The sequence below is a fragment of the Numida meleagris genome, chromosome 2, assembly GCF_002078875.1.
Source record: "Numida meleagris isolate 19003 breed g44 Domestic line chromosome 2, NumMel1.0, whole genome shotgun sequence".
In the NCBI taxonomy this organism is placed as follows: domain Eukaryota; kingdom Metazoa; phylum Chordata; class Aves; order Galliformes; family Numididae; genus Numida; species Numida meleagris.
The window spans coordinates 49,235,691-49,262,234 of record NC_034410.1 but is presented as its reverse complement, the minus strand read 5'-3'; the positions used below and the strand labels follow the sequence as shown (position 1 = coordinate 49,262,234).

The window sequence follows — 26,544 nt, the reverse complement described above, 5'->3', positions numbered from 1 at the left end:
GGACCCTCACTGTGGCAGAAGTGAGAACAATCACCTCAGCAAATACTTCCTCGGCAGCTCAACCACAAATCATAGAGTCATCGAATCATAGAAACAAACACCAAGGTTGGAAAAGACCTACAAGAACATCCAGTCCAAACGTCCACCTATCGTCTAGACTTCTCACTAGTCCATGTCCCTCAGTACAGCATCTAAACGTTCCTTCAACACCTCCAGAGTTGGTGACTCCACCACCTCCCTGGGCAGCCCATTCCAGCACCTCACCCCTCTTTCAGAAAAGCAGTATTTCCTAACATCCAGCCTGAATCTCCCCTGGTGCAACTTGAGGCCATTCCCTCCAGTCCTATCAGTTACTAATCATTTGAAAGATACCACATCAACTCCCATGGTGTGGATGAGCCGCTCAGCCAGAAGCACTTCCACCTAAGTCTCTCCAAAGATTAGGATATCTACTTATATCAAATGACGGATTCTGAAGCTATCTGCAAATGTTAACCATTTCTTCAGAGACAAATCTATTTGGTGATAATCTTAACCTGGAAAGTTATATTGCTGGAAAGGAATCTGCTCAGCACACGTGTCTTCTTGCAACAGATACCACAAAGTTTAATTTGTAATTATGCCTACTGGGAGACTTGCTGTGTTAGAAATCTTCAGTACAAAACTTAGACAGCAGCTGGCACTAAGGTATTAGTTGTGTGAGATCCCATCACTACCATACTCCTTTCATATTCATCTAGAATCAGGTACCGGACCGATTTCTGCTCGGAGCTCACAAGAATAGCAGTGGACTGATACATGTTTCATCCGTCCTGGAAGATTTTGGCAACAGGGCTTTAGTCTCATGTTCTCTCCATACAACTCCTAACACAAATGTGATTTGAATTAACTGAGGTTGCCGACATCGGAGATTGTCCTGGGCTGCCACTGCAAGGCGTGACCAAATGCATGCATCTCTCTCCCTTCTCATTAAAGTCTGTCCCATCCTTTTCTCTACCTCGCTCATGTGCTGAAGCCACCTACCTGCCTGTCCTGCCTTAAAGTTAAACAGACGTGGCTGTTGGTATTTACTAGGTAGAGAGGGAGTCGTCCAATCCGTTTAGCAATATGTGCTTAACACCACATTGCCACCTGTTTTTCTGCTTTAGTTTTCCAGTATTTCTTTCCAAGAAGTGTTTGCGTCTCTTCTGAGGCTCAAAACTGACATCCTGCAGCTGTGCATTTCCTCCTACACTCCAAATCACAGGCAGGGTGCACGCTCACACTGCTGCTGCCCCATTGCTGAAAGCTGATACCTACCGGCTCTTCAGCGGAGGGAAGCATGAGCAGAGGACATTTTGTCATGCTGGAGATGGGTGAGCAAGCTGGGGCAGCTGAATGGGGTCTCTCATGGAAAAGGGACATTCCTCCCATCCACTCTGAGTGACAGCACATGCTCACTGCCCACTAGGGTGGCCTCTCAGCTGGCAGCCTTGCACCTGATGCCCAGCTGGAGCTGCTCTTTGTCTCAGTCCTTTCCCAGCAGCTCCAAGCACAAAATTCACGTCCTTGGACTGAGCAGTAGTGCTTGCATTTCTCTGAAAAGCAGAAGGGATGATAACCTTCTAACCAACCTCAACATTTGCTGGGTTTATTCCGATCCCAGGCTGATGTGTTATCACAGCCCCATGTTATCATGCACGGACAAAACATCACTGGAGACTTCTCCCACTAACTGTTGTTCCCCTTACCCAGGCTGCTGAGGCTTCTCTGAAGCACAGCCCTGTGTTGTTATGCACAGAAAAACCATCTCCGGTGACTTCTCCTCCCACTCAGTGCTGTTTCCATCTAAGCCCCCATTCATTCTCCTCCAAGTCTCAACAGCAACTGAGTGGGAGCCACAAACATGCTGCCACTGGCAGCTCTCATGGCCACAACTGCTTGGTTTTGTAAGTCCTGCAACTTTTAACTTCGTTTTCCTCAGAGGGTGCCCTTTGCTGCACTAACTGCTCGTCTAATCCCTGAACATCAGCTAATAACATCGTTCCCCCATCTCTTTTCTTGCAGATGGATTTGCTCAAGAAATTCCAATACAGAGACCTGTATCCATCACCAGGTTCCAGAAAAGTGCACGTATGTTCTGTGAAATGAATAAATTACCAGGAAGTTTTGATAGCACCGTCATACACTGGTATCAACTGAAGGAGAATAAAGCTCCGGAGAGGATACTCTTCTACGTAGGAGGGAAAACTACAGTCGAAAGTGGTTTTCAAGAGAACAAGTACATGGTTGGTAAAGTTTCTAGTCGGAATCTGTGTATGCTTACAATAAATGATGTAATTCCAGACGACGCTGCTACGTACTACTGTGCCTACTGGGACCCGCACCGTGATAGGGGCTCAGAGAGCATCACGCCACAAATCTCCTTCAACCACTCCTTCAGTCTGAACCACAGGTTTGTTACTGCCTCATTCCCCCAGCCTTCTCACTCCATGTGCTATCAGCTGCTACCCAGAACAAACAGCTAATGCTACACAGATTCAGAGAATCACAAACTCTAAAGGGCAGGAAGGGACCCTGGGAAATCACCCAGTCCAACCTCCCTGCTAAAGCAGATGCCCTAGAGCACGTTACAAGCATTGATAAGATCCTCTATCAGTCTCCTCCAGCCTGAACAGTCCCAGGTCTTTCAGCCTTTCCTCATAAGGCAGATGCTGCATTCTCCTAATCATCTCTGTGGCCTGCCACTGGAATCCCTAGAAGTTCCCTGTCTTTCTTGAACTGGGAAGCCCAGAAGTGAACACAGCACTCCAGATGTGGCCTCGTCAGGGCAGAGTAGAGAGGGAAGATCACCTCCCTCAACCTGCTGGCCACGCTCGTTTCAAAGCACCCCACAATACCACTGGCCTTCTTGGCCACAAGGGCACACTGCTGGCTCACGGTCAACCCGCTGTCCTCCAGGACCCCCAGGTCCTTCTCCACAGAGCTCCTTTCCAGCATTTCTGTCACAAACCTTTACTGACGCACATGGTTGATGCATGCCCCATTTGATATTTTTGCCATTATGAGCACTCCAGTCTTCAGACACACATCTACCCTTTGTAAGGGCAAGGAAAGTCTTCACTGCCTGAAGAATTAACACATCAGTACTGGAAACTCAGCTGCTCCATTGCTGTGGTTTGCCTAGCCATGGCAGGGATTGAGTGATTCTTGAGGAAAGCTAACACGGCACTGATTTTCTGGTCCAGCCATTGTGATCCCCTAGCAAAGGAGACGCAAGAAAAGAACAACAATGTGCTGATGCAAAAAATATTCTTGCCAGTCTCAAGTACTTCCAAAAAAATGTCACCATGTCTCCCCTCTAGTCTACCCTACTCCACATGTAAGACACTCTTAACTGCCTGGAAATATGGTTTACCAGGTTTGGGTACCGCAACATCCTAAGGAGGCCAATTTATGTCAGAGATTTACAAGCTCTTGTCTACCACAAGGGAAGATGTGCTTCTTATAAACTTGCCTGCATGCTTGCTCCCTGGCTCTCATGGCTCTCAGCAAGACCTTTCAGAACACATTCCTCTGGCTTGCTGCACAAGGTCACCAGCAGCCCCCCAAAGGAGTCAACTCCTCCTCCCATGCAACACAGCCCATTCCGTACTGGGGCCACTTTCCTTTTCTGAGTCTCATCAGCAGCCGAGCAGGACAAGCAAACATGCTGCTGCTGGCAGCTCTTGTGGCCACAACCACTTGGTCTTGTACGTTCTTCTTTCTTAAGCTTACTTTTCCTCACAGGAATCCATGCTTGAGCTAAAATTCCCAATTCCCCGACTGTCACTGAATAACATAATTTCTCCTCTTTTTTTTCTTTCTTTCTTAGATGGATTTACATGGGAAATTCCCATACAGAGCCCCGTATCCATCACCAAGTCACAAGGAAGTATACGTCTGCAATGTCATTTTGGAGACTTCTCTGGAAATTTTGGTAACACTGTCATACATTGGTATCAGCTGAAAGAGAATAAAACTCTGGTGAGGATGACCTACTTTACATCAGGGGCAACAGTAGTAGATGAGAGCTCCCAAAGGCACAGATACAGGATTCAAACTATTTCTAGGCAGAAACTTTGTATTCTTACAATAAGAAATGTACTTCCAGATGACGCTGCTACCTACTATTGTGCCTACTGGGTCCCACACTATGGCAGCAGCCCAGCAATCACCACAACCAATACTCCTCCAGCAGCTCAACCACAAGCCATTTGATAGATCCCAACTCACTTCCCCAGCATGGAGGAGTTACCTGAACACATAGGTGGGAGGATTTGCGCGCTGCTGAGCAGTTCCTTGCAGATGCCATCTTGTCATAGTTTTATGATTTTTTCTTTTCAGTATTCCACATCATAACATCATGTAGTGCACTGGGAGTTAAAGAGTTAATGCTCCAGTTCCGTGGACTACCGATTTCCAGGTACCTGGTTCTCCGAAGAGGAAACTACATACCCCAGAGGACTTTGCGTTCAGAGGGAAAGATAAAACTCCTTGTAAGTCACGAGACGCTCTCTTTTATTCACTGCCTGGGAGTGCGTGTTCCTCACCGTCCTGCCTTCAACTCTTAGAGTAAGGCCAGCAGTTTTGAACACTCTCTCTCTCTCTTATTTTATTTGGTTTATTACCCTCAATTCCAATTATATTGTATTATATTGTGTTATCTTGCATTCCAATATCATATTTAGTAAATTAACTTTCCTCCTCACATCGTTGCCGCTGTTCTGTCTTTAGGCCCGACTCCCATCTCTCTACCCTTCCCCTTCTCCCTTCCCCTTTCCAAGGTCATGTGCTTGTGGGTCTCCTGCCCCATTAGTCACAAAACCAGGCCAAAGCAGCCCATAAACCATCAACACCCCCCCCTCCCTTTTTCGGACTGGTGGGTCTGTGGGCCTGCTGTTTCCTGTCACAGACACAGATAGATCTAGAAATATCTCCATGAAACCTCTTCCAAAAGCTGGGGATTTCAAGCAAGCAAGTGCCAAGGGTGAGCAAACAGTGCAAGTCTAAAACATAATCCAACCTCAGCACTTCAGGTGCGCTTCCTTTTACCTCAAGCATAGCCATGGACTGCTTGTAATGATTCAGCTGGGATATCAGGAAAAATTTCTTCTCAGAAACAGTGGTAATGTATTGGAACACGCTGCTCAGGTAAATGGTAGAATCACCATCCCTGGAGCTTTTCAAGAAAAGGGTAGACGTGGCATTGAGGGACACGGTTTAGTGGGATGACAGTTGGACTAGATGATCATAGCAGTCTTTTCCAACCTTAATGATTCTACGATTTCTTCACTAGAAAGCAGCACTTTTCCATCCTGTTGTTCCTGGAGATGACTTGGCACGTTGTCCTGAAGATTTTCAAAGCCTTTTGCTGGATAAGAAAAGAAAGAGAGAGCTTTAGCTTGCAGGTTCCTAAGATTTTCAGAGAAGGAAAATGTCTTACTGTGGTTTAAAAGTTTGCAACTGAGGGGGAAGGAAGATTTCTTATTTATTCCTCCAGAGATCTGGAGATGTCTGTTTTTCTTCTTTGTTGAGCTGTGTCAGTCTCTTTCCCCATCCTTCTTGCTTTCACTGTCTGTGTTTCACTCCCAGTCATCACAGCAGCAACGCATCAGAATCACTCCAGAAAGCCGGATGCAGTGTTGCCAAAGCTAGTACCAAGGAAAAGGAAAAGAGCTTTCCTTACTTAAGAACACCTTTCCAAATTTATGCCCCTAAGCAATGTGTCCCTCTCAGCTCCTGCTTCAATGTTCATGTTGACCCTCATGCCTATGAAAATAATCCACAGAACTTTTTCCCTACCATCTAGCAATTCTTTCGTATTTTCCTTTACTGCGGTCTACTGAGACTCTTCTCACATTCTTCTTTGAAGTGTAACTCGCAGAAGAATATTAGTCTGATGGGTTGAAAATGTGACCCAATTTCAAGTATGTGGCAGGTGTTCAAACTGGCTATTGTTCTATTTTGCCCTACTCATGCTTGCAAGGCAAAAACATAGACAGGAACTGGACAATCTATCTGCAACGCACGGTGCTTTGCTTTCTGTGTTTCTTCCAGTGAGAACTCCCGTGTACTCACTGTTGTGGACACAATCCAGTCCCAGCAACAACAGGCAAGATGGCAATGGCATCCTTCACAGCATGACTCAGGACACAGCTGGGGAAGAACTGGTCCTCTCCTTTCTCTTCTCTGTGTCACTGCTGGTATTGCATTGTGTTTGCAAAAATAAATAATAGAATTATTTATGCTGAATTAGCCCCATAAGATCATCAAGTCCATCCATTCGTCTTGCACTACTAAGTCCAGCACTAAACCATGTCCCTAGGCACTATATCGACATGCCTTTTAAATATCTCCAGAGATGGGGACTCCACTATTTCACTGGGCAGTCTGTTCAACATTTCTGCCCAGAAGAAATTAGAGTAGGCAACTGTTTCTGTTACATCTGCTTAAACTGAAAGGTGGTCTAAACTGCTTAAACCATCTGCAGTCTGGTTCCTCTCTGTAGCCACAAACCATAATTTCTTAACACTGGTTTGTAGTCATTATGGCACAGAAGATCCCAGAATTATTCAAACTGTTTCCTTTAAATGTCAAGCAAAGCATGCAGGCTGTTTGAAAGAACCAGGGTTTTCTCAGATGTTCTCTTGGGCTGTCCTGAAAGAAACAAGTGTGCAAAGGAGAAGCCTTCATCTTCCTTCTGCTGACATAGGAAAAGATGCCAGTGAGTGGTTATTTCAGGGTCAGGACTGACTCCAGGAGGCAGACAGGTAAGAGCCACATGCTGGGGGCAAGGAAATGCAAGATGCAGCACATGGGCACGTTCATGATGGACAGCAGAGTGGCTCTCAGTGCATGATTGTATCCTAGTACTAGTTGATGGTACTTAATTCTGGGTGGGAGGGGGAGTATACCTTTGGGGATGAGAAGGATGATGACCTGAGGGTATGTGGTTCTTTAACATATATAATCCTGTGAGCTTACTTTGTGTGTAAAATTGAAGGGGAAACCTTCACTTAATTCTTAGGCATTAAACGGATGGGTTACCTGACAAATTTACCTTTTTTTTTTGTTTTCAGTGACTGCACATCAAGAGAGCACTTTAGATTTTTGCAAAGCTAAAACACAGTGTGTAGTGTATGGATCAAATACTTCGGCACAGGAACTAAGCTGATTGTCTCCAGTAAGTACCATTGATACTGATCTGATTTTTACCGTTATTGGGGTTCTTAGATTATAGTTAAGAATGTAAGAGTGTAGGAAAAATAATTTCTGCCTGATAGGTCATATTTTGCCTGTGATCTGTGCAGTTGGCTGTTGATGGGCATGAATATCAACCTAGTGGATAGAGAGATCAACTATGGAAAAATTACCAAACATTTATCAAGGATTGGGGGATGGAAAAATGAGGAGAGGTAAAATTTAAAATTCTGGGGTGGATTCATTCCTTGCGCTGTTCCAGGAAAGAATAATGAATTGTGTGAAAACTTATAGACAACTCTCAGTACAACTAGTCAGAAATGCAAAAACTTGCTTATTCATATACGTGGTTCAGACTAAATTAATTGGGAAGAAAAAATGCCAGGAATTGAATAAATTTCTAGGTCCTGACTGTACTGAAAAGTAACTGGCTTCCCTTTGCATTCATTAATTCTGTGAAAACTATGCAATCTATAGTATGAATGCTATTTTAGGTATAAAGCTTGCAGCACTGCCTACAGTATGTTGCTCAGAAAATACATGAGGTTACCAATGTGAGTATAAACAAGTTGAACTGCAAAAAGCAGAGGAAACTTGCAGTTTTCTGCAATTTGCAGTTAGATTTTGTCTGAAAATAGGTAGGTATTTTTGTCAAAGAGGGAACAGCAAAACTGCTTAAAACAGGCACAAACTTACTTAAACACAGGCTAGGTGTCTGTTTTGCTAGAATGTGGTCTTTGCATGTAAAATATGGGCTTCGAAGTAAGAGTATGATGAAGCTTAATCTAAAGTATTTTCATACAGCAATAATGTGCACGATACCTTATCTAAATCCACAAATATCTAGTAATTAACTTTGTTTTCCTTTGGGAATGATAATGTAACCACGTTTCTTAAAATAATAGATAGAAATTACTTTAGAGAAAATACCTAGAGACAGCAGATCTTCACTGCAAAAATCCCAGCACTAAAAGGACTAAAGCATAGTAAGTAAGCGTGGCACTACCTTCTTCTCAGAAAATGCTGTGTTTAAAATTCAGGACATTTTTACTCTCCACAGAAAAAATCATAGTATTTCTAAATATTGCATTCCAGTCCATGTTAAAAATTCAGTTATTGCACTGGCCAAATTATCACCAGCTTCTAAATCACAGAGATACTTTCTGTAGTTTGTGAAAGATAAGCGAAATGCAGAAGATATTGCTAAGCATTATCACACTGTGGTATGGTGATGAGAAAATATTTGGAACTGGAACTAAACTTATTGTTTCAGGTGAGTGTGAAATAAAACTTACTACATTTGAAACGCATTTCTATACTGTTGGATATTGCCTGTGTGATGTGCTCTGGTTCTTTAGCTCCCACTAGTTTTAATCCTACAGAATGCTCTGCAGGATTTTGCCTGCAAAGAGTATTATTTCCTGATGCAGAACACAACATCATTGTGTTGTATTTACATATTACATTGTTTTGTATGTATATATTAAATGAGAAAAATGAGGCAATTATTGCAGTGTAGAAGTATAATTAACTCCTTATTTGCTTCTTAAAGATGAATTTAAATGTGTCAATGACAACATTCAGAGAACTTAAAGATTTTATCTTTTATGGTGCATATTCAACTTTTGTGATATGTCTAATTCATTTTGAAAGACAATGTCAATTTTGAGTTACTCAAAATCTTAGAAGAGCAAGACCCTTATTTTTGACTAAGTCTGACTATACCAAATGATGGGAGAATGCCCAGAACTGTCTTAAGACCTGCATAGCCAAAAGGCTATTCTATCTTCCTATTTTTTGCAGAAACCTCTTACTGTCATTTATTACATGTTATGTATTGTTATTATTAAGAATACTGAAATGTCAAGACACTAACTTTCCCCTCCCAAAATATTGCAATACTTTATCAAAATTGTATTGCTTCATGTAAACTTCAGATGCTTTGATACTTGCCTGTGGTTTGGCTTAACTAAGTACCTGGGATGGAAACTGTCTAATTTTGCTCATCTGAAAATTGGATGTCTTGATAATGGGAGTTTTGACATTTATTCGAGGTTTTGCTTCATGTTCTGGTAACAAAAATTCTGATCAGGAGTTTTGTGCTGCTCAGCTCTCACCATAATGCTCACTAATTCTAGGGCTGATCTTATGGTGCTTTAAGGGAGCAGTTTACTTGGCTATTATCTTCTGCTGTTGCTGCTTTCTCCAAGTAGCAGATAAGGAGTGAAATTCCTTAGTCTGCTACAACCATCTAAAGTTTTGGAAGACTAAAACTAACTAACTACTTAGTTAGTTTAGGTTACTGCTTATTTATGCTGTTCTTGATTAAATAGCAAATCTGATTGTCTTCACATAATAATATTTACCCATAAATTAAATGTACCCTTGTCAGAAACAAGGCTGACACTATCCTGGGCTGCATTAGGCATAGCATTGCCAGCAGGTCAAGGGAGAGGATCCTTCCTCTCTGCTCAGCACTGGGGAGACCACTTGTGGATTTGTCCAGTTCTGAGCTCCACGGTACAAGAGAGACATTGGCAAATTTGAGAGAGTCCAACACAGGGCCATGAAGATGATCAGGAGACTGTAGGAGAGGTTCAGAGAGTTGGGTCTGTTCGCCTGGTGAAGAGGAGGCTCAGGGTCATCTCATCAATATCTATAAATATCTGAAGGGAGGGTGCGAAAAAGATGAAGTCAGGCTTTTTTCAGTGGCACCCAGTGCCAGGACAAGAGTCCGTGAGCAAAAACTGGAACAAAGTAGGTTCCCTCTGAACACCAAGCAGCACTTTTGTGCTGTGCGGGTGACAGAGCCCTGACAGAGCCACAGGCTGCCCAGAGGCTGTGGGGTCTCCTCCTTGGAGATCTCCAAGAGCCACCTGGACATGGGCCTGGGCACCCTGCTTTTGCTGAGGGCTGGAGCAGGTGATCTTCAGAGGGTCCTGCCAACCTCAGCCATTCTGAGATTCTGTGATATAAAGATAACAGATCAGATATTGTAAAGACTTTATCCACTGTGTACACATATTACGAGAAAATTTTTGGCTCTGGTACAAAACTCATTGTGTCAGGTAAGTTACTTTCCTTACAATAAGATGTAGGAGTTTGGTTATTGATTGATTGATTACTATGGTGTCCCAGAGGATGTCCCACATTCAGCTTGCTTAGAGCTTCGGTCAGCACTATCCCTGCACGGGTTTCCCTCATCTTGTCATTCTGTCAGCCTTGTTGATTTGTAATGCAGTGGTTTAGGATAGCAAATATATTCAGAAGCTATTATTTTATCACATATGAGCATACTCCTCCTTGGAAATATTGTGAAAAATGGTCTGGAGTAGTTTCCGGAGCCCTCGTGCTTTCTTCCAACTACCAAAGGATTAACAACAGAATCAAGCAGTTGTGAATTAAACTTAACAAAAAGAAATCGCTTCTCAATGCAGATTCGAAGAGCAATTTGCAATGGCTATTGCTGAAGTCATTTTTCAGTCAGACTAGTAAAAGTGAAATAATTTGTGCTTAATTATTTTTGTCATGTACACAGCACTTTGACAGTAGAAATAGCATAGTACCTCAAAATCCCCTTCTTCTTGCTTATTAACGTGTACTTGAAGAAGTCAACTATTTCTTGCCTCTCCTGCAGAGATATTTATTTGAAAGGTATGTTGAGGACAAAATCCTCTTTTTCCCCTATTAACTGGTGTTCTAAATGCTGTAACCCTAGGATAGACTATTACAGAAACACAAGGGCAAGGAACTATTTCTTCCAAATATTTTAAGCCTGGTTAAATGCATTGCCTTATGCTAGCACGCCAATCAAAGACTGTTTAAAATGATTCATTTCTGAAAGACTAGCAAAATCATAACTATAATTCAATAGAAATATCTATGTTGGGACAATTGTGTTGTATTAAGTGAAAGCCCTTACCTTGGTGATCAGGTAGTCACCATTTAATTAGTATTTACAGTTTAAAATAAATGATTTTCAAGCATCTACCAAAACTTGCAGGATTCTGTTTCCTTTACAAGGGCCAAGGTTGCTGACTAACTAAGAGAATAAAAAGCCTGTATTTACCTTGTGCTTATGATCTGGCACCTCGCAAGCACATTGCTAGCTTATTAGGAAGTAATAAGGAAAATAATCTATTAATATTTCTGGTAAATAAACTCACAGCAGAAACTGCAGCAGCAATATTTGATTTCTTTAAATGCCAACCCCTAAATATTACCAAGGAATCTACCATGATTTCATCAAATGCACTAAAGTTCAGTAGTTCGAATAGCTAATTATTTTTTGCAATTTTATATTCTAAAATAGATCTTGCTTCTATATAGTTTACACTTACATTTACTTACACATCATCTAAAGTTGAATTAAATTGATATTCTGCCCTTTTAAATCAAAATGCTAAAGACTAATGCATTCATTAGTATTTTTTTGTGTTTGTTTTTTGTTTGTGTTTATAGGGAAAAACATGAAATTCTGAATCAAAACCCATTAGACTTGGAAGTCCAGACCAGTGTTAGGGCGAAAGGATGGTGCATGAAATTAATAAGGAAAGATGTGGCCAATCTAAAGAAAACTGCAGAGCTAAAGTCTCATTATTAATATTACTAGGTGCATTTGCTAATGACTTTAGCAAAAATAGCAAGGATGTCATGGGCATGAAGATGAATTGAGTACCTCTTTCTTTTAAGGCAATCTAGAGGGAGAGAGAATGTGGTATGTAATTCTAAAAAGGTAATACAGAAGACAGAAAAGTGATGTGGAATTTACAGTAGCAGAATTCATCTCAAATTCACTGAGATGCTTGTGATGCTGCCATTTTGGTGTTGGCACCCTACAGATTCATCAGTATTCTGTAGGCAAGTATGGTAGGAGCTAGAGGTAAATAGTCCTGACCCCACATCAACTTAAGCAGAATGCAGTGGGCCTCAGCATACAGAGAGTTAGGTCCAAAATGAGTAAGGGCTCCTATAACAAGCATTGAGAGGAGTTGTGGCTGTTCAGGACTGTCCAGCCCAGATTTCCTGTAGTGTCTTTCATTAATTCAGTTAAACAGTAGCCCAGGGTGTTTCTTTATGTGCACTATCTTCAGCATAAGACTCATTTTTCCCTCTAAATTATTTAACAAGAAAACACAATCATTCTTAATTACACCATGATATGAAAGAACTACCTAAGTAGTTATCTAAATAGTTTATCTAAATAAAGGTTATTTAAATAATCTAGGTAGTTACACTTCCAGTTGCCTTCCAATACAGTATTTCCTTTTTATAGTTGGTAGCCCAAAACAATCTGTATTTCATAGAAATTGGAAATGGATTGCTGAGTAATATTGTGTGATGAGTTTCAGCGTTTATGCTTTAACAGATTCAGTTAGAGAAACAGCCTATATATATTGGTATCACCAAAACAGAGTTTGATTTTGCCCAAAGATGATGAAAATGTGCTTAACAAACCTGCACTCCCACGGATCTTTAGAGACCTTTCTTTATTTTAGTGCATAGAGAAATAGACGTAAAATTTGTTACAAAATGAGAAGTTTGGAGAAAGAAAAGGTTTTAAAAAGAGTGGTTAAGACCTTGCATTCAGTTTCATACCATATAATCAAATAAAATCAATGCTTTTAAAATCATGTGGTCAAAAGAACTCAGCATCCTGAAAAAAGAATAAATTTTTCTGGAAAGAAAAAACTAGAGGATATATGGTAGCTCAATCAATGCCTCACAGATCAACAGCTTTGGTTTCTTCTAAGATCGTTAAACAAGTAATAGCAAGGATTAGCTTGAAATGGAATTTAATGTACATTTCACTGAAGACTCTGGGAATAGAACTACTAACTGAAATTAAACTCATAGTTTCCACTTTTTTTTAGCTAAATAAGTAGACTCTTTTTACTCAAAAAATGGTACTTTAAATCTGATACTTGTCTGGTCAAAATGTCATAAACATTTTCTGTAAGGAAATATAGCAATGTGGGTTAAATCAGATACTTGGCACTGGCACAAAACTCATAAATTCATTTGCATCAAGTCCTTTAAAGTTGTTTTTTTGTTTGTTTTGTTTTGGGTTGATTTTTGTTGTTGTTTATTTTTTACATTTTGCAATGGCAAAGTTGTGGAGTGAATGTTGATTGTAAGCTCCTTCCTTAAGTTTCCTGGGAAGGCTCAGCATAGACAATGTTATTACCAATGCTTCTGAACCAAGATGCTATGAGCTGAGTGATCTCAGCTCATTTTGTGGGGCCATCCAAACAAGGATAATTAAAATTTCAACTTAAGTCTCCCAGTATTATCACAAGAAAAGCCATATACTAGCTTAAGAATTATCTGCAGGTTACATCTTCATGGTTATATATTATTTTAAAAAGACATAAGTACCTCTTTAAATCAGTCTCAGAGAACTGCTCAATAAGGTAAACAGCATATATTTTTGAGAGTCTAACACAGAAAGGTCAATGTAAACAAGTTTGTCATAAATTACTTTACAGATAAGCCTGAAAATATACCAAAATCTACAGATAGGTTTTTAACTTTTTTTCTGCTAAACATAATTACAGCTTATGTATATACTCACACACAAGCACAGATATTTTCATGCCTACTGCAAAAACTTAATTTGTCTATTCTCCTTTCTCATTCATTTATTTGCATGTGTACATGAGACTCTCCTATGCAGACAAGTCACAGTTATTCAAGCTGCACATTTCCTCAGTATTGCGGTACAATTTCAGTATCTCATTTAAGCTAAGCACCTAGGGTCTTTTTATGATAAATGGAAAGACACTAGTAATTCTAGAGGTGGAAGTTCTTCCATCTTAATCGTTGAATCATAGAATCATAGAATCATAGTATAGCCTGGGTTGAAAAGGACCTCAAAGATCATCGAGTTTCAAGCTCCCTGCTGAGTGCAGGGTCGCCAACCACTAGACCAGGCTGCCCAGAGCCACGTCCAGCCTGGCCTTGAATGCCTCCAGGGACGGGGCATCCACAACCTCCTTGGGCAACCTGTTCCAGTGCATCACCACCCTCTGTGTGAAAAACTTCCTCCTAACACCTAACCTAAATCTCCCCTGTCTCAATTTAAAACTATTCCCCCTTGTCCTAGATGTCCTGTCCTTAATAGAAGTCTAATGTGGGCAGGATGAAATAAGAGCTGGAACCACCTCCTTCTGTCTATTAAAATTTGATAAGCCAAGAGAAAAGCATCAAACTAGATAATTAAGATCTGGCCCGCAAAATCAGGCAGGGTAATTTACTAAGCTTTGAAAATCTAAAAGAAACATCTGCGATAGTAATAAGTCCAAGCAGAGCATGTCACTGGAACAAGAGCTACATCATGATCTTCTCAGAATATATACAATTCTGAAACAAATAAACTGTTTTGAAAATGGTTTTAATTTCGCATCCCTGGAAGGCCTGATGAATAAAGAAGATAAAAATAACCCCTAAATTAATGTTAGAGAACGATAAAATAGTTAGCAAGTCTCTTTCTGGGAAAAGCAGAAAGCTCAGTCCACATTCTCATTTCAGTGACAACTTTCTGATAAGAGGGAAATGCATAATACAAGGGTTATAATTTTGAAGGCAGACAGTCTTATCTTAGCTTTCATCGCCTTTTCTTTTAAACCCTAAATATGAAGTGCTGTAAGATTGCTCTAGAATAACTAGATCATTTAAAGAAATGTAAAAGCGTTTTGAGAAAAAATTCAGTTTATTAAAATAAACACATTAATATGTGTTTTCTCGCAATGTACAAAAACTTCATCACTCAGCCAGATCACTCTGTAAACTCTGCATCCAGCTGTCAAAAGCCAGTGGCGGGATTTACACAGAAATCTAGTGGGAGAAGGTTGTATAAGGAGACAAACACTAAATTTATTTTGATAATATCAAAAAAATTTTCTTTGTACAGACAAAATTGGGCTGGTTTGGACTCCTCCTAACAAGTTTTATTCCAGATGGGCAAATGAAATGGAAATTAGCTGCAGTTAGATTGTGGAAACGGATCACTTTTTATTAAAATATATTCAAGTAAGCTAATATCAAGCAGGTTTCATAAAGTATATCACCTTCTAGAACCCTGGTAGCTATTAAAATAGCTATGCTATTTTAATGTAGAAAAATTATTTGGATATTGCATGTTCTTCCACTTTAGCTTTGTGGGTTTTTTTCCTTTTCAGTTGTGTTAGTTGAAACGTTCCCACAAGCCCACTATTAAAGGAACAACACTGTCAACCTCCCACATCCCGAGCATTTCGTGGTTGCATTTTTCTGGTTTTACCAAGATCTTTACATAGATCTAACACATAGAACTTTCTGAAAAGAAAAGAAAAAATGTTTATTACCATTTCCTGTTTTGTTTTCTGTTTTTTTCCAAAAATCACAGAATGAATATCACATTTAAAGGAATTAATTATGTTCAGTAAATGCTCATTAATTAGCAGTGTATTGTTGGCTTTATAATGGGGACATAAAACTGCAAAGATCTGAAATGTAGGGGTCCAGTTTTAAAATTTTGTAGACAAAATTACCATGTAGCTATTTTTACATAAATGTTATAAAGCACTACAAATTTCTGTTCTCAAATAAATAAATGAACACAGCTCTTTCTGGAACTATTGCTATTATTTAATAATTGTCTATGACCTATGCAGACACACTCTGTTTGACAGCAGTTCTGCGTGGAAGGCCATGGGATATAGGCTGTCCTGCAGTTCCCTAGTATTTTCTGACTCAGCTTCAAGGGAGAGTAGTTATGAATATATTCAACAACATTGACTAACAAGACAAAATTTAATCAGGAAATCTTTTGTGAGATCATTTTTAATGTACACTGAAAAAAACTTGACTTCTTTCTCTATCAGATGTGCTGCTTGAGGAGAATCATGAGCAAAGCTATCTAGAGATTAGAGTCCGATGAACAATTGAGAATTTAAGTAATGTTTTGCCATGCACATGACAGAGTATGAAAGCTTATATCAAACATTCTCTGGACTCGGAAGAGTCTACATGTTATATAAACAGTGAGTTTAGACTATTTTAAGTGAGTCTTCTACTTTTCTGATTGATTTGCTGTACTATACTCATTCATTTTAGTTCTCTATGAAATAACATATTTAAAAACAAGGTTGAAAGTCCTATTTTCTATTCCCAGTTATTCATAAGAGTCTTGTAACTGTTTTTGACTGGAAATCAGAATCTGCTATTTGGGTTCACTGAAATAACCTTTAATATAAACCGTGTCTGAATGTCAAGTACAGTCATCTCAAATGAAAGCTTATTTTTCCATAAAGGATAGCAAGAGTTGTAATCCATTCATCCTATTACCTAAAATTTATTATGTACATGAGCCATTGCTATTCCCATCCTAAGTACTTCATAACAAACTGGAGAGCTAAAGTGTTTGTTGAGAAGTGAAGAAACATTTTGTCTCTGAGTACCCATAATTTGCTGCTGTACACTATCAATATTCCAACTCTTCATTCTGTTATTTTTTTTTCCCTCAAAAAAAAAAAATCTAGACAAAGGAAATTCTGAACCGAAGAATTTTGAAATCCTGCAGAAGGAACACAAAAACCAACTGGTGTATGTTTGTCTTATTGAGAAATTCTACCCAGAAGTTATTCGGGTGAAATGGACCGATGAAGCAAAAAAGGAGGTAACAGAGAATGTAGTGAAAGGAGATGTCTGGAAGTCTCCAAATGAGGATAAGTACTCAGTCAGCTCCTGGTTATCTGTACCATTGGAGAGCAAAAACAAGAAATATTTTTGCAATTATGAGCATGAAAGTAAAGAGGATTCACTGTCCACACAAGGTAAATACTGCATTTTGAAATTTTTATTCTACCTATTATGTCTTCATTTACCTTTTTTCATTTATTTTTATTTTTCAGTATAATTCCAGAAATAACGCTGTATGTGTTACTATTCCTGAAAGCTTCTGTGTTCCTAGGTGCAATAACTGAAGTTCTCATCAGTAGAAACATTCAAAAGGTTTCCCAGGAGAAAAATCAATCTGGGCTGAGTTTGCCAAGTGAAGGTCCCTTTGGACCAGGGAAAGAGTAGTTCTTTAGTGTTACCAGGTGTAAAGTAGCATTGCGCCAAAAGGTCTGCACTGACGTGGGGCTGTTACTTGGGAGTACGCAGAATTTCTTCAAAACAGTGTTACATGCTGCAGCTATAAATGTCAGAGGCATAAATCCCTCTGACATTAGTCATGGCTATAATAAATGAAGGACTTAAAATAAGGCTGATAATAAGGCTGATGGGTATTTAGATCAAAGTTCAAATATGTTACTTACTTATCGTCTGGTGACAGTGAGGTAATAACCACATAAAAAAAAAAAGACATATCATTTAATGGCTGGAAAACTGATTATGTAAAGAAAAATCTGAAAGACAATACAACTTCAGAGGAAAAAAAAAAAAGCAATCTAAAATAAATATTTTAAACCTACAAACAGTTTAAATCATTTTCCTAGAGGAAACATTAGATCATACTCTTCTCAAGATTTTTCTTCAGTGTTGAGCAACTTTTAAATAACAAAATTATTGAGTCCCTTCTGATCTGAATTCTGCCACATTTGTGGTAATACCATGTTCCCAAGGCAAGCAGACTCCAGCCACTTCAGTGACAACCGGGTGCTCAGATTGACTTCGGCTTGGAAATAAAAGAGCTGCTGCCAAGAAACTGTCTGACAGGCACACTCACAAAAGGGCATAGACAAAGCCCCTAGTTAAGGCAACAAACACTCCTTTGCTTCTGTATGCATATTTGTCTCCTTCAATTCCCTCTGCAATAGAATCCTACTGGCAAACAACTAATCTACAGGCAGGTCTTGAACATCCTAATTTTTTTATAACTAACTTCCACATCACTGTTGCTCTTCTTATATTTATTTGTTAATCTTTGTTAAAATTAAAGAAAAGCCCAATTTTGTCATTTAAACTCTCTTTCCATTAGCTTCCCCAGAGACACCTCCTCAGGAGCAGGACTGTGGCACGCAATCTGGAAACAGCACAGTTTTTAACAGAGGTAATGACAATGAATTAAAATAGGGGAAAGCAACGTGTTAAATTCTGGGGTCTGAAACTTAAAAAGGCTTCTGTGCTTCTCTGAATGAACATGTTGTGGAGTACAAATAGGGGCCCTCTTTCACTGGGCTTTGTTAGCTTGCTGCAGATGTTGTTTGGGCTCCTGTACTCGATTATCAGGCTGCACTAAGTGCCACTGCTTTAAATACTCGGCACAGTTAAACGCACAACATTTCAGCTGATGCTCCTTCAGACTAGCAACTGCCCGGCACTTTAGACAAAAAAACTTTCCTTTAGATTGAATGAGGATTTAGGAAATATTGTGGGCAACTGTGTCAAAAAACTGATGCAAAATGATTCCGGCAAACACTGTGTTATTGGTGATGGAAGAGTCAGAAGCTCTTGCATTGCAGGGAATGATAACCTGGCAGCCAGACTAGCACTAAGAAATCTGCCTATCTATAGCCAGCTCAGGAACAGTGCAGCCCACATAGATGTACTACACAGCCCTGGTTCTACCTGGTTTTTTTTTTTTTAGGAGGTTGTACAATACTGATGTTCAACAAGACTTTTCTGCCTTACAGTTGTTACAGATCAGTTGACGCACAAGGCAGCGCAATTGGTGTACGTTGTTCTGCTTCTGAAAAGCTCCATGTACTATGTCATCGTACTCTTCTTCTTCTTCAAGTACAGAACGAGGAGTGCAGCTAAACCCTCAGGAAAGAAAACATAAGTACTGGCTTTAGAAAGGTTTAAAAAATTGTCTTCAGTTTGCTTTGCTGTATAATTATCCACACAGACTCCCCTGCTTTCTGTGCTAGATACAAAAACAACAAAAAAATCCCAGGAGAGCAGGCATATAGGGTTTGCTGTGCTTTACTGCTACTGTTTTCCTGATTTTTTCTGAGTATTGAACTGAGGTGGAGGTGAGCAAAAGCTATGTAAGTTTACATAGCTTGGCTTTTAGTAGGAACTCTGTAATGCAAGGGGAGGAAGGTCCTCCTGCTCAAAGTATTTTTGCATGCATAAGCGTAGAGGTGTAATGGAACTTTGAAAACATAAAACACGTGTATTTTATCATTGCATTTAAGGATTAATTAGGAGCATTCTACTGCTGTAAACACACAGATACTCATTGTTTACTTTCAATGATTTATTGCAACTTCATCAAATCAGGACTTGAATATTCTGAAGTGATATATGCTTTAAAAGATTCAACTAGACATGATTTTTTAAAAGCAAAGATAGCTTTGTAGCAAGTTAGATAAACATAAAAGCAATTCTAAGGTGCATACCTACAGAAATTTAAGAAATTCGCCAGGCCACAGGCCAGCACTGCTGCACAAACTGAAAACATGCGTATCATGTCTTTAAAGGTACAAAACGATTGCAATTATCACCTTGTTTAGAGAAATCATTTCAAACTGAGCAAAACCTTAAATCTGATGCTTCAGTAAAGGAAGTGTTCTCACAGTACAGGAAAAATTCTCAGATGATATACTTCGAACTCTTCATCTCCAAGTTGTGCAAATTTAGGGCTAGTGCCACAAGTCTGGAGATGAATGCCTGCACCAAACCTGTAATGATGTAGAGCAATAAAAACTTTCCCTGAGATGCATTTGTGAGACCTCTATTTGTCCTACAGACTGTACCACGGTGTCTTGAAAACTTGGTTATTTTCCATGTTCATATGAATTCCTTGGAGAACGAAGGATCCTTAAAACCATCCATTTCTTTTTTGCCTATCACATTTTTAAATGGGGACACAGTTTTACATAGAAAAATAAAAGTTACCCCATTAAACCTTATCTACTGAACAGCAAAGCTGGGGAGAAACAACATGTTGTTACAATGGGCCTGTCTTCCATCCCTGCTCAAGAAGGGCTGCCTAGAGCAGGTTGCTCAAGACTATGGTCAGATGTCTTTTGAGTACTTCCAAGGCAACCAGTAGCAAATCTCTTAGCCTCTCCTCACGAGGGATACTCCAGTCTCTTGATTATCTTTCCTGGCTCTTTTCTGGGCTTTCTCCAGGACCTCCACGCCATGTCTGTCTCGTACTGGCGAGCCCAGAACTGGAACCCTCAAAAGTACCCGAAAACCGCTGCTGACATTCAAGACCAGGGACCCTTAGATCTTCAGTCTAACACTCTCCTAGCTGAGCTATTTCAGCACTGCCCTAGCTTGAATATTCACAAAACCTGATGGAATGTCATTATCTTTCAGCTGTATTCAGACATACTTTGCAGGCATCAGCTTGAGAGTCAAAGTCATTTCAGGGAATAAAGTAAAGACAGACTGGGCTCAAAAGAGATGGTTCAACCAGCTGCACCAACACAGGATCCTTGTCATGGCACATTACATTTGTTTACAGAGTCTTTGTGTGTGAACCTTTAGTAAGAGCATGGCTCTGGGTGATGTCTAGAAGAGGAGCAGGGAAACAAAACTTCTGTTCTTGAAGGAGGAGTATATTTACCTTTAGATTAGAGAAGGTATCTGTCACAAGCAAATCACTGAAAAGGAAAATAAAGATACAGCGCTAGGTCTCTATAAATACGAACTTACTGATAAGGCAGCAGAATGACAAAAGACAAGGGTGATAGATGATGAAGGGAAAGACAATTTAATTGTGCAAAGTTTGCAACAAATGAATGAGGATGGGAATAAAATAGAAGGGACAGTCAAGCACAAACTGTTCTTTCTGCAGAAAAAGACCTAAGTATACAGGTGGACAACAGGTTGAGTAAGAAGTGTGTCCTTGCGGCCAAGAAGGCCAATGAGTTTGTTAAAAAGAGAGTGGCCAGCAGGTCAAGAGAGGTTCTCCTCCTCCTCTGCTCTGTCCTGGTGAGGCCACATCTGGGGTACTGTGTCCAGTTCTGGTCTCCCCAGTTCAAGACAGACAGGGTACTTCTAGAGAGAGTCCAGCCAGGGACTGTGAAGATTATTAGGGTCCTGGAGCATCTTCCTTATGAGGAAAGACTGAGAAACCTGGGACTGTTGAGCCTGGAGAAGAGAACACTGAGGGGGAGAATCTCATCACTGCCTATAAATATCTAAAGTGATTCAAGTGGATGGAGCCAGGTTCTTTTTGGTGATGCACAATGATTGGACACGGGGCAATGGGTACAAACTGGAACACACTTCTCATGTTCAGATGGAACATGACTTCTTTACTTTGACAGTAACAGGCTGCCTAGAGATGTTGTGGAGTCTCCTCTGGAGATATTCAAGACCTTCTCGGGTGCCTTCCTGTGTAATCTACTCTAGGGAATCTGCTTTAGCAGGGGGTTGGAATAGATGATCTCCAGAGATCCCTTCCAATCTTTAAGATTCTGGGATTCCATAATCTATACTCAAACTCTTTTTGAAAACAAGCTGATATCCTGTGTTATTATTTGCAAAGTCTTGATTCCAATAGAAGTGAAATAAAACAGTAATAAAAGTATTTGGGGGCACTTACTGTAGATTTGAGTAGCATAATTAATATCACTGTCCAGGCCTCCCTCACCGTTATCCCTGCTAGTCCATCAGGCTAGAAAAACACTTGATTGCTTCAGTGAATCAAGACTGCTTTTACTAAAACTGTCCTCAAATCCACTTGCGCCCTCTCATATACAAAACCAAAAGATGCTGTACCATAAAGTAGAGAGAAAACACCTTTTATCTTTTTGAATAAAGAATCCTGCCTATAAGCAATGCTGAATGATGTTGAGAATAGCTCTTACCTCACAGGTTATGGGGTTTCTCAAGTACATAGCTGCAAGTCTTATATTTGCAACAGCTCACATGCCCCTGTAGTGTATTTATACAAGCATATACTGCTCATAACACATTTCTATTCTTATTTATTTAGCCCAAACAGGAGGACAAGTAGATGTTTTCAGGCGTGGGGTGCAGGGGGGGGCTAATAGCAGGAAGTTTGGGTTGTTTAGTGGAAAAAACCTGTAAACTGAACCAGTCACAACCAGTTCAGAGGAGGTGGGCTGCGATGAAAATGGGTGATAAGCTGAGGACAGTTAGACCACAGACGTCCTGTCTTTTACCACAGTATATTTCTAAACCTCAGTGATGGAAATACAAAGTGATAAAACCACATGCCTCCTTTAACATGTAAAAAAATAGTGAAACTTATCGTTCACTACACATGTTGGTCTAACTGTGTGCTTGTGATATCCACATGTAAGGGCTACCACTGCTGCAAAAACATGGGTGCTGCAGGAAGTCTGCAGGACTTCCATTCTTATTTATCATGTATGCATGCCAGAGTTAGATGCCATCTAAGTGTAAACTTCTGCTGTCAGGACTTTCTTAATGCTTGAAAGACACATCTTCTCAAATGAATGTCTTATCACAACAGATTTTCAGTGATTTCAAGCTCCTACAAGTATGAGCATTACAGCTGCTGTGCTTCTGTCATGGTTGCAAAATTAATGAAAGTACCGAAAAAATGATTACAGTCAATCTGGTGAAAAGAAGACAGAATGGAACACACATTTCTTAAACACAAAGGACTAATGAGCAGATGAATTTATTTGTGGAAAGGGATTTCCACTGTTTTCTTTATCTTGCTAGAAGCACTTTGCATCCTATATTGTACCAGAATTTGCATGGTTGAGAATATTGATTTCTCATCTGTTAAAATGCCCTAGAATAGGTGATAAGGAAAGAAACCCACGTATTCCTCCCACTTTTAGTTGCAAAGGAGAAAGATCTGCATAAGGATTACAGTAGCCTGGCAACAACTGATTTCTGTTGATACCAGTTACCAACACAAATTTTAAAGGAGATCCCAAGAGCAGACTAATCATTCTGAGATTTCGAAACAGTTGGGGCACCAGCACACACTCACAAGCACTGAGCAGATAAAAAACCTCAGAACAGTTCAAGAGTTTGTTCCTCTGCACCTAAAGGGAAATAGATCAAATGACAACAACAATCAATTGACAAGTTTTAGCTACTGAGTCTCAACAATCGCTAAGTATGCTTCCACCATAGAGAAGTTTTGTTATTTTACCAGTCTCTTAACTAAGTGCACCACTTTCCAGTAATTACTTAGTGATTTGGAAGATAACTTCAGGTATGCATCATGGACAAATACTTTCACGCCAGTTGGGAGACAATCTAATATGCATATGTCAACCAGATATACCCTTGTGAGGTACTGCAGTACAGGGGAACCATTCCCTTTACTTTCTAATGAATAATTTCTTCTACATCCACCATTCTTAAAGGGGATCAAAAGACCTCAAATCAGAAGCTTCAGCTTCTTGAGGTTTAATTCCTCATTTAGCTGGAGCTTTGCCATTTGTGGTAAAGTGAATGCAAGATAGTCCTGAAAATAAAGTCATTTCAAAAATAAGAAAATCAACTCTCATATTTAACTGAAGCACACCACGAAAATCTTAAGACACCATTGGTAGAGGGTAACACTCTTGTGGTATTAAACAGAATGAGAAGGGTAAAGACTTAAGTAGTTTTGTCCAGGTGATCTTCAAGATGAGTAGCTTTGTCCTAGAACTAAAGTAAAAATAAATCTCTTCCTGGAACTTCTGCATTCCCCTCTCCAGAGAAATTTCTCCGCCATCGTCTTTCCAGGATAGCCAGTGAAGAAATGATGGAGACCAGCCTATGGTCCAAGCTTTTGGTGGTCCTGTGTGGAGCCAGGTGTTGCACTCAATAATTCTTACGGGTTCCTTCCAACTCAAGTTATTCTATGATCCCATTTCATCCTGAGCTTTTTTCATCGTGCTCCAGGAGAGCTACTTCAGCCCCTGCACTTGAATTAGACAGAATTCAGAGGTAGGTGAGCCCAACTCAGGCCCTCAGCAGCCAGAACCCAGCAGGACTTCCTGCGGCAGGTTCAAAGATGATGAACTCACAAGAACTAGTCTACTAGTCAAATAATTTTGGGATGGAGCTACAAATAAAAAACGTACATATTTCCAGGAAAATTGGAGTTCTACACAAAGGTGCTCACATTTGTTTTTCTCTGGAGTCTTCTTCAGATCCTAAACGGTAAGAAGGAGTGTTACTAACTCTGCTGAAAGAAATCGCAGGCATTTCAAATCAAGCATTCCCCCCAGATTACTGTCTTTTTCTTTTAGGCTGGACAGCATATTTTCAGATGTTTCACCTGGAAGGTTTTTAATTATCAAATCCAAAAAGACCTCACGAGGATTATTGCTGAAATTCCATTCCCCACAACAGATTCTGTCAGCAAGGGCTTTCAGTTTCACTATGACACACTTGGGATAATCAACTCCATGTTTGCTCCCTGGCAAGCAGTTTTTCCCACTTACTGCAGCCTTCTCCTTTGGAAGCCATCTTCAGAAGCCCTTTTGGAAGCAGCCAGAATTGTTGCTTTACAAAATCAATCATTTTTTGTAACAAGCATTCTGGAAAGAGGTTGTCTCATTCTAAGCCACGAACTAAACAGCTCCTTCTGTTGTCTTCTCCTTGCCCCTTCGTGATCTAAGCCCTTAGGAAAGTTCAGGAGTGCACAGGGCCAGGTGCCAGAGATGGCTCCTGCAGAAGGTAGGGCTTTGCAGGAGGGTGGCTGGATATATGAGTCATTTCGAGGAGACTTTTCCTCATCTTTCCTGGAGCAGCAAAACTGCTGCTCATTTTGAGGCTCCAACTATAAAATAATGGTAGAAATTAACTGTTTCACAGCTTGCTCGACAGCTGGGGCAAGCTAACGGAAAGGAAGGATGTGAGCTATCACTGAGGCTCTAGTGGCAGCTCCCTGAGCTCCAGGCAAGGTTGGTGACTCCTAGCACTCTGAGACACGGTAACTGACAGACACAGCATCAACCTACTAAACCTTCCCTTTCAACTCACTCATGTGGGCAGAAAGGGAGGGAAGGAGTAGAAAGAGGGGGAGTCAGAAACACCAGCCATTACTGTTTTCAAATATGGTCACAAGCAGAGGAAAAAAAGGAGCACGCTTCCAGAGTGAGCAGAGAGACTTAAAACTTCCTGCATCTTCAGTCTTGATCATTACACCCACAGTGAAAGACTGGACCTCCATGTGAGAATATTAACAGCTTATGTTACGGTATTGAAAAAGCAGTTTGAATCCACATTTTTAGCAGGAGCACCTTGTTTCCACCGGCATTCCTCAATCCACTAGCCATCAAAGCAGATCGTAGATCCTCTATTACATTTAACTAGAACACATTTTCCATTTGAATTGTAAGTGCATTTTTAACTCACTTATCTCCAAGGGGTCACATCAGCACATAAGGTTTTAGAAATCTCTGTATAGGAAAGACTGACAACTTTACAACCCAGTGATCAGGATGCATTGCTGATGACCTGTATTCAGCTAATCAAAGTTTTCTCCTCCTAAGCATCTCCTGTGTTGATTTGCAGTGCACCAGTATAGCACAGCATGATGCTCTCTGCTGTCCTGCTTTCTCACCCGCACATGGAGCCATCACTCACCATGTTAAAGCACTGCAAGCTTTCTCCCCGTGTTATCGACTCCTAACTCTGCTTTAGAAAGCTTTTACACTCCAGTCCCTAGTAGATACAGAACAGACCTGCTCACCTTCACAGAGAAGGTGAAGTGCAGGGCAACAGCTGAAGATGCTTCCTGGGAACGAAAAAAAAAAGAAAAAGGCTTGGCAGGAACAAAAATCCCTTCTTCAGCCAAGGGTCTTTCAGCATATTTCAGCAATCACTCTGAAACACCAGGACAGAAAGCAAGGGGCTGCCAAGTTTCAGAAGGCAGGTAAGCAGTGCCTTCCAAGCTGCAGCCAGAGAAGCAGCTTCTCTTTGGGCTGAACATCCTAAAGCATGAGATAATGTCATCACTTAGCAGGTTTTAAGGCAGCAATTAAGCTGGGAAAAAATATCACCAACATTTATACCTGCACAATACAAGATAGCAAAAACTACCTTCGGTGTTTGGTAGTCACTCCAAAGGTGAGAGAGCACAGTGCCATCCACCAGTCTCTCTCACCCAAAGGAAGGGAACTTGATAGTGTATAACCAGTTTCGAGCTAGGACAGGACCAGAAAAGAATGCAGCATCCTCAGCTGCTGCTGTTTTTCGAGCTGCCACGTCTCACTTGTCACAGCCACCAGCAGGAGGCCAGCTCCCCCTCCCGTCTGCCCTGCAGAGAAAGGAGCACCCAGGACTGCAGGGCATGGTGTTCGGCTACAAATGCACATGGGAAAGAAGCAATTCCTGTGCGGCAGAATGTGAGATGTACAGGAAAAATGGAGGAGATTTCTTTTCTGAAGGGCACTCCCATTGACTTCAGGTAGAACGTAATAAACAACACTT

The 26,544-nt window shown here is 40.4% G+C and overlaps 1 protein-coding gene and 1 gene segment (V, D, J or C); both read left to right on the top strand.

Annotated features, from left to right (window-relative positions):
- Positions 1–21,944, top strand: part of LOC110393233 (immunoglobulin kappa light chain) — a 41,667-nt gene extending 19,723 nt beyond the window's left edge. The window contains exons 3-6 of the mRNA XM_021385865.1: positions 10,245–10,289; positions 16,743–17,036; positions 18,185–18,256; positions 18,840–21,944. Of these exons, the coding sequence (XP_021241540.1) occupies positions 10,245–10,289; positions 16,743–17,036; positions 18,185–18,256; positions 18,840–18,988 (560 nt within the window). The 3' untranslated portion in view covers positions 18,989–21,944. The remainder of the gene's footprint in view (positions 1–10,244; positions 10,290–16,742; positions 17,037–18,184; positions 18,257–18,839) is intronic.
- LOC110393228 lies at positions 271–4,056 on the top strand. The segment is given in 3 exon segments: positions 271–1,928; positions 2,047–2,434; positions 3,854–4,056. Coding segments are annotated over 3 exon segments (540 nt in total).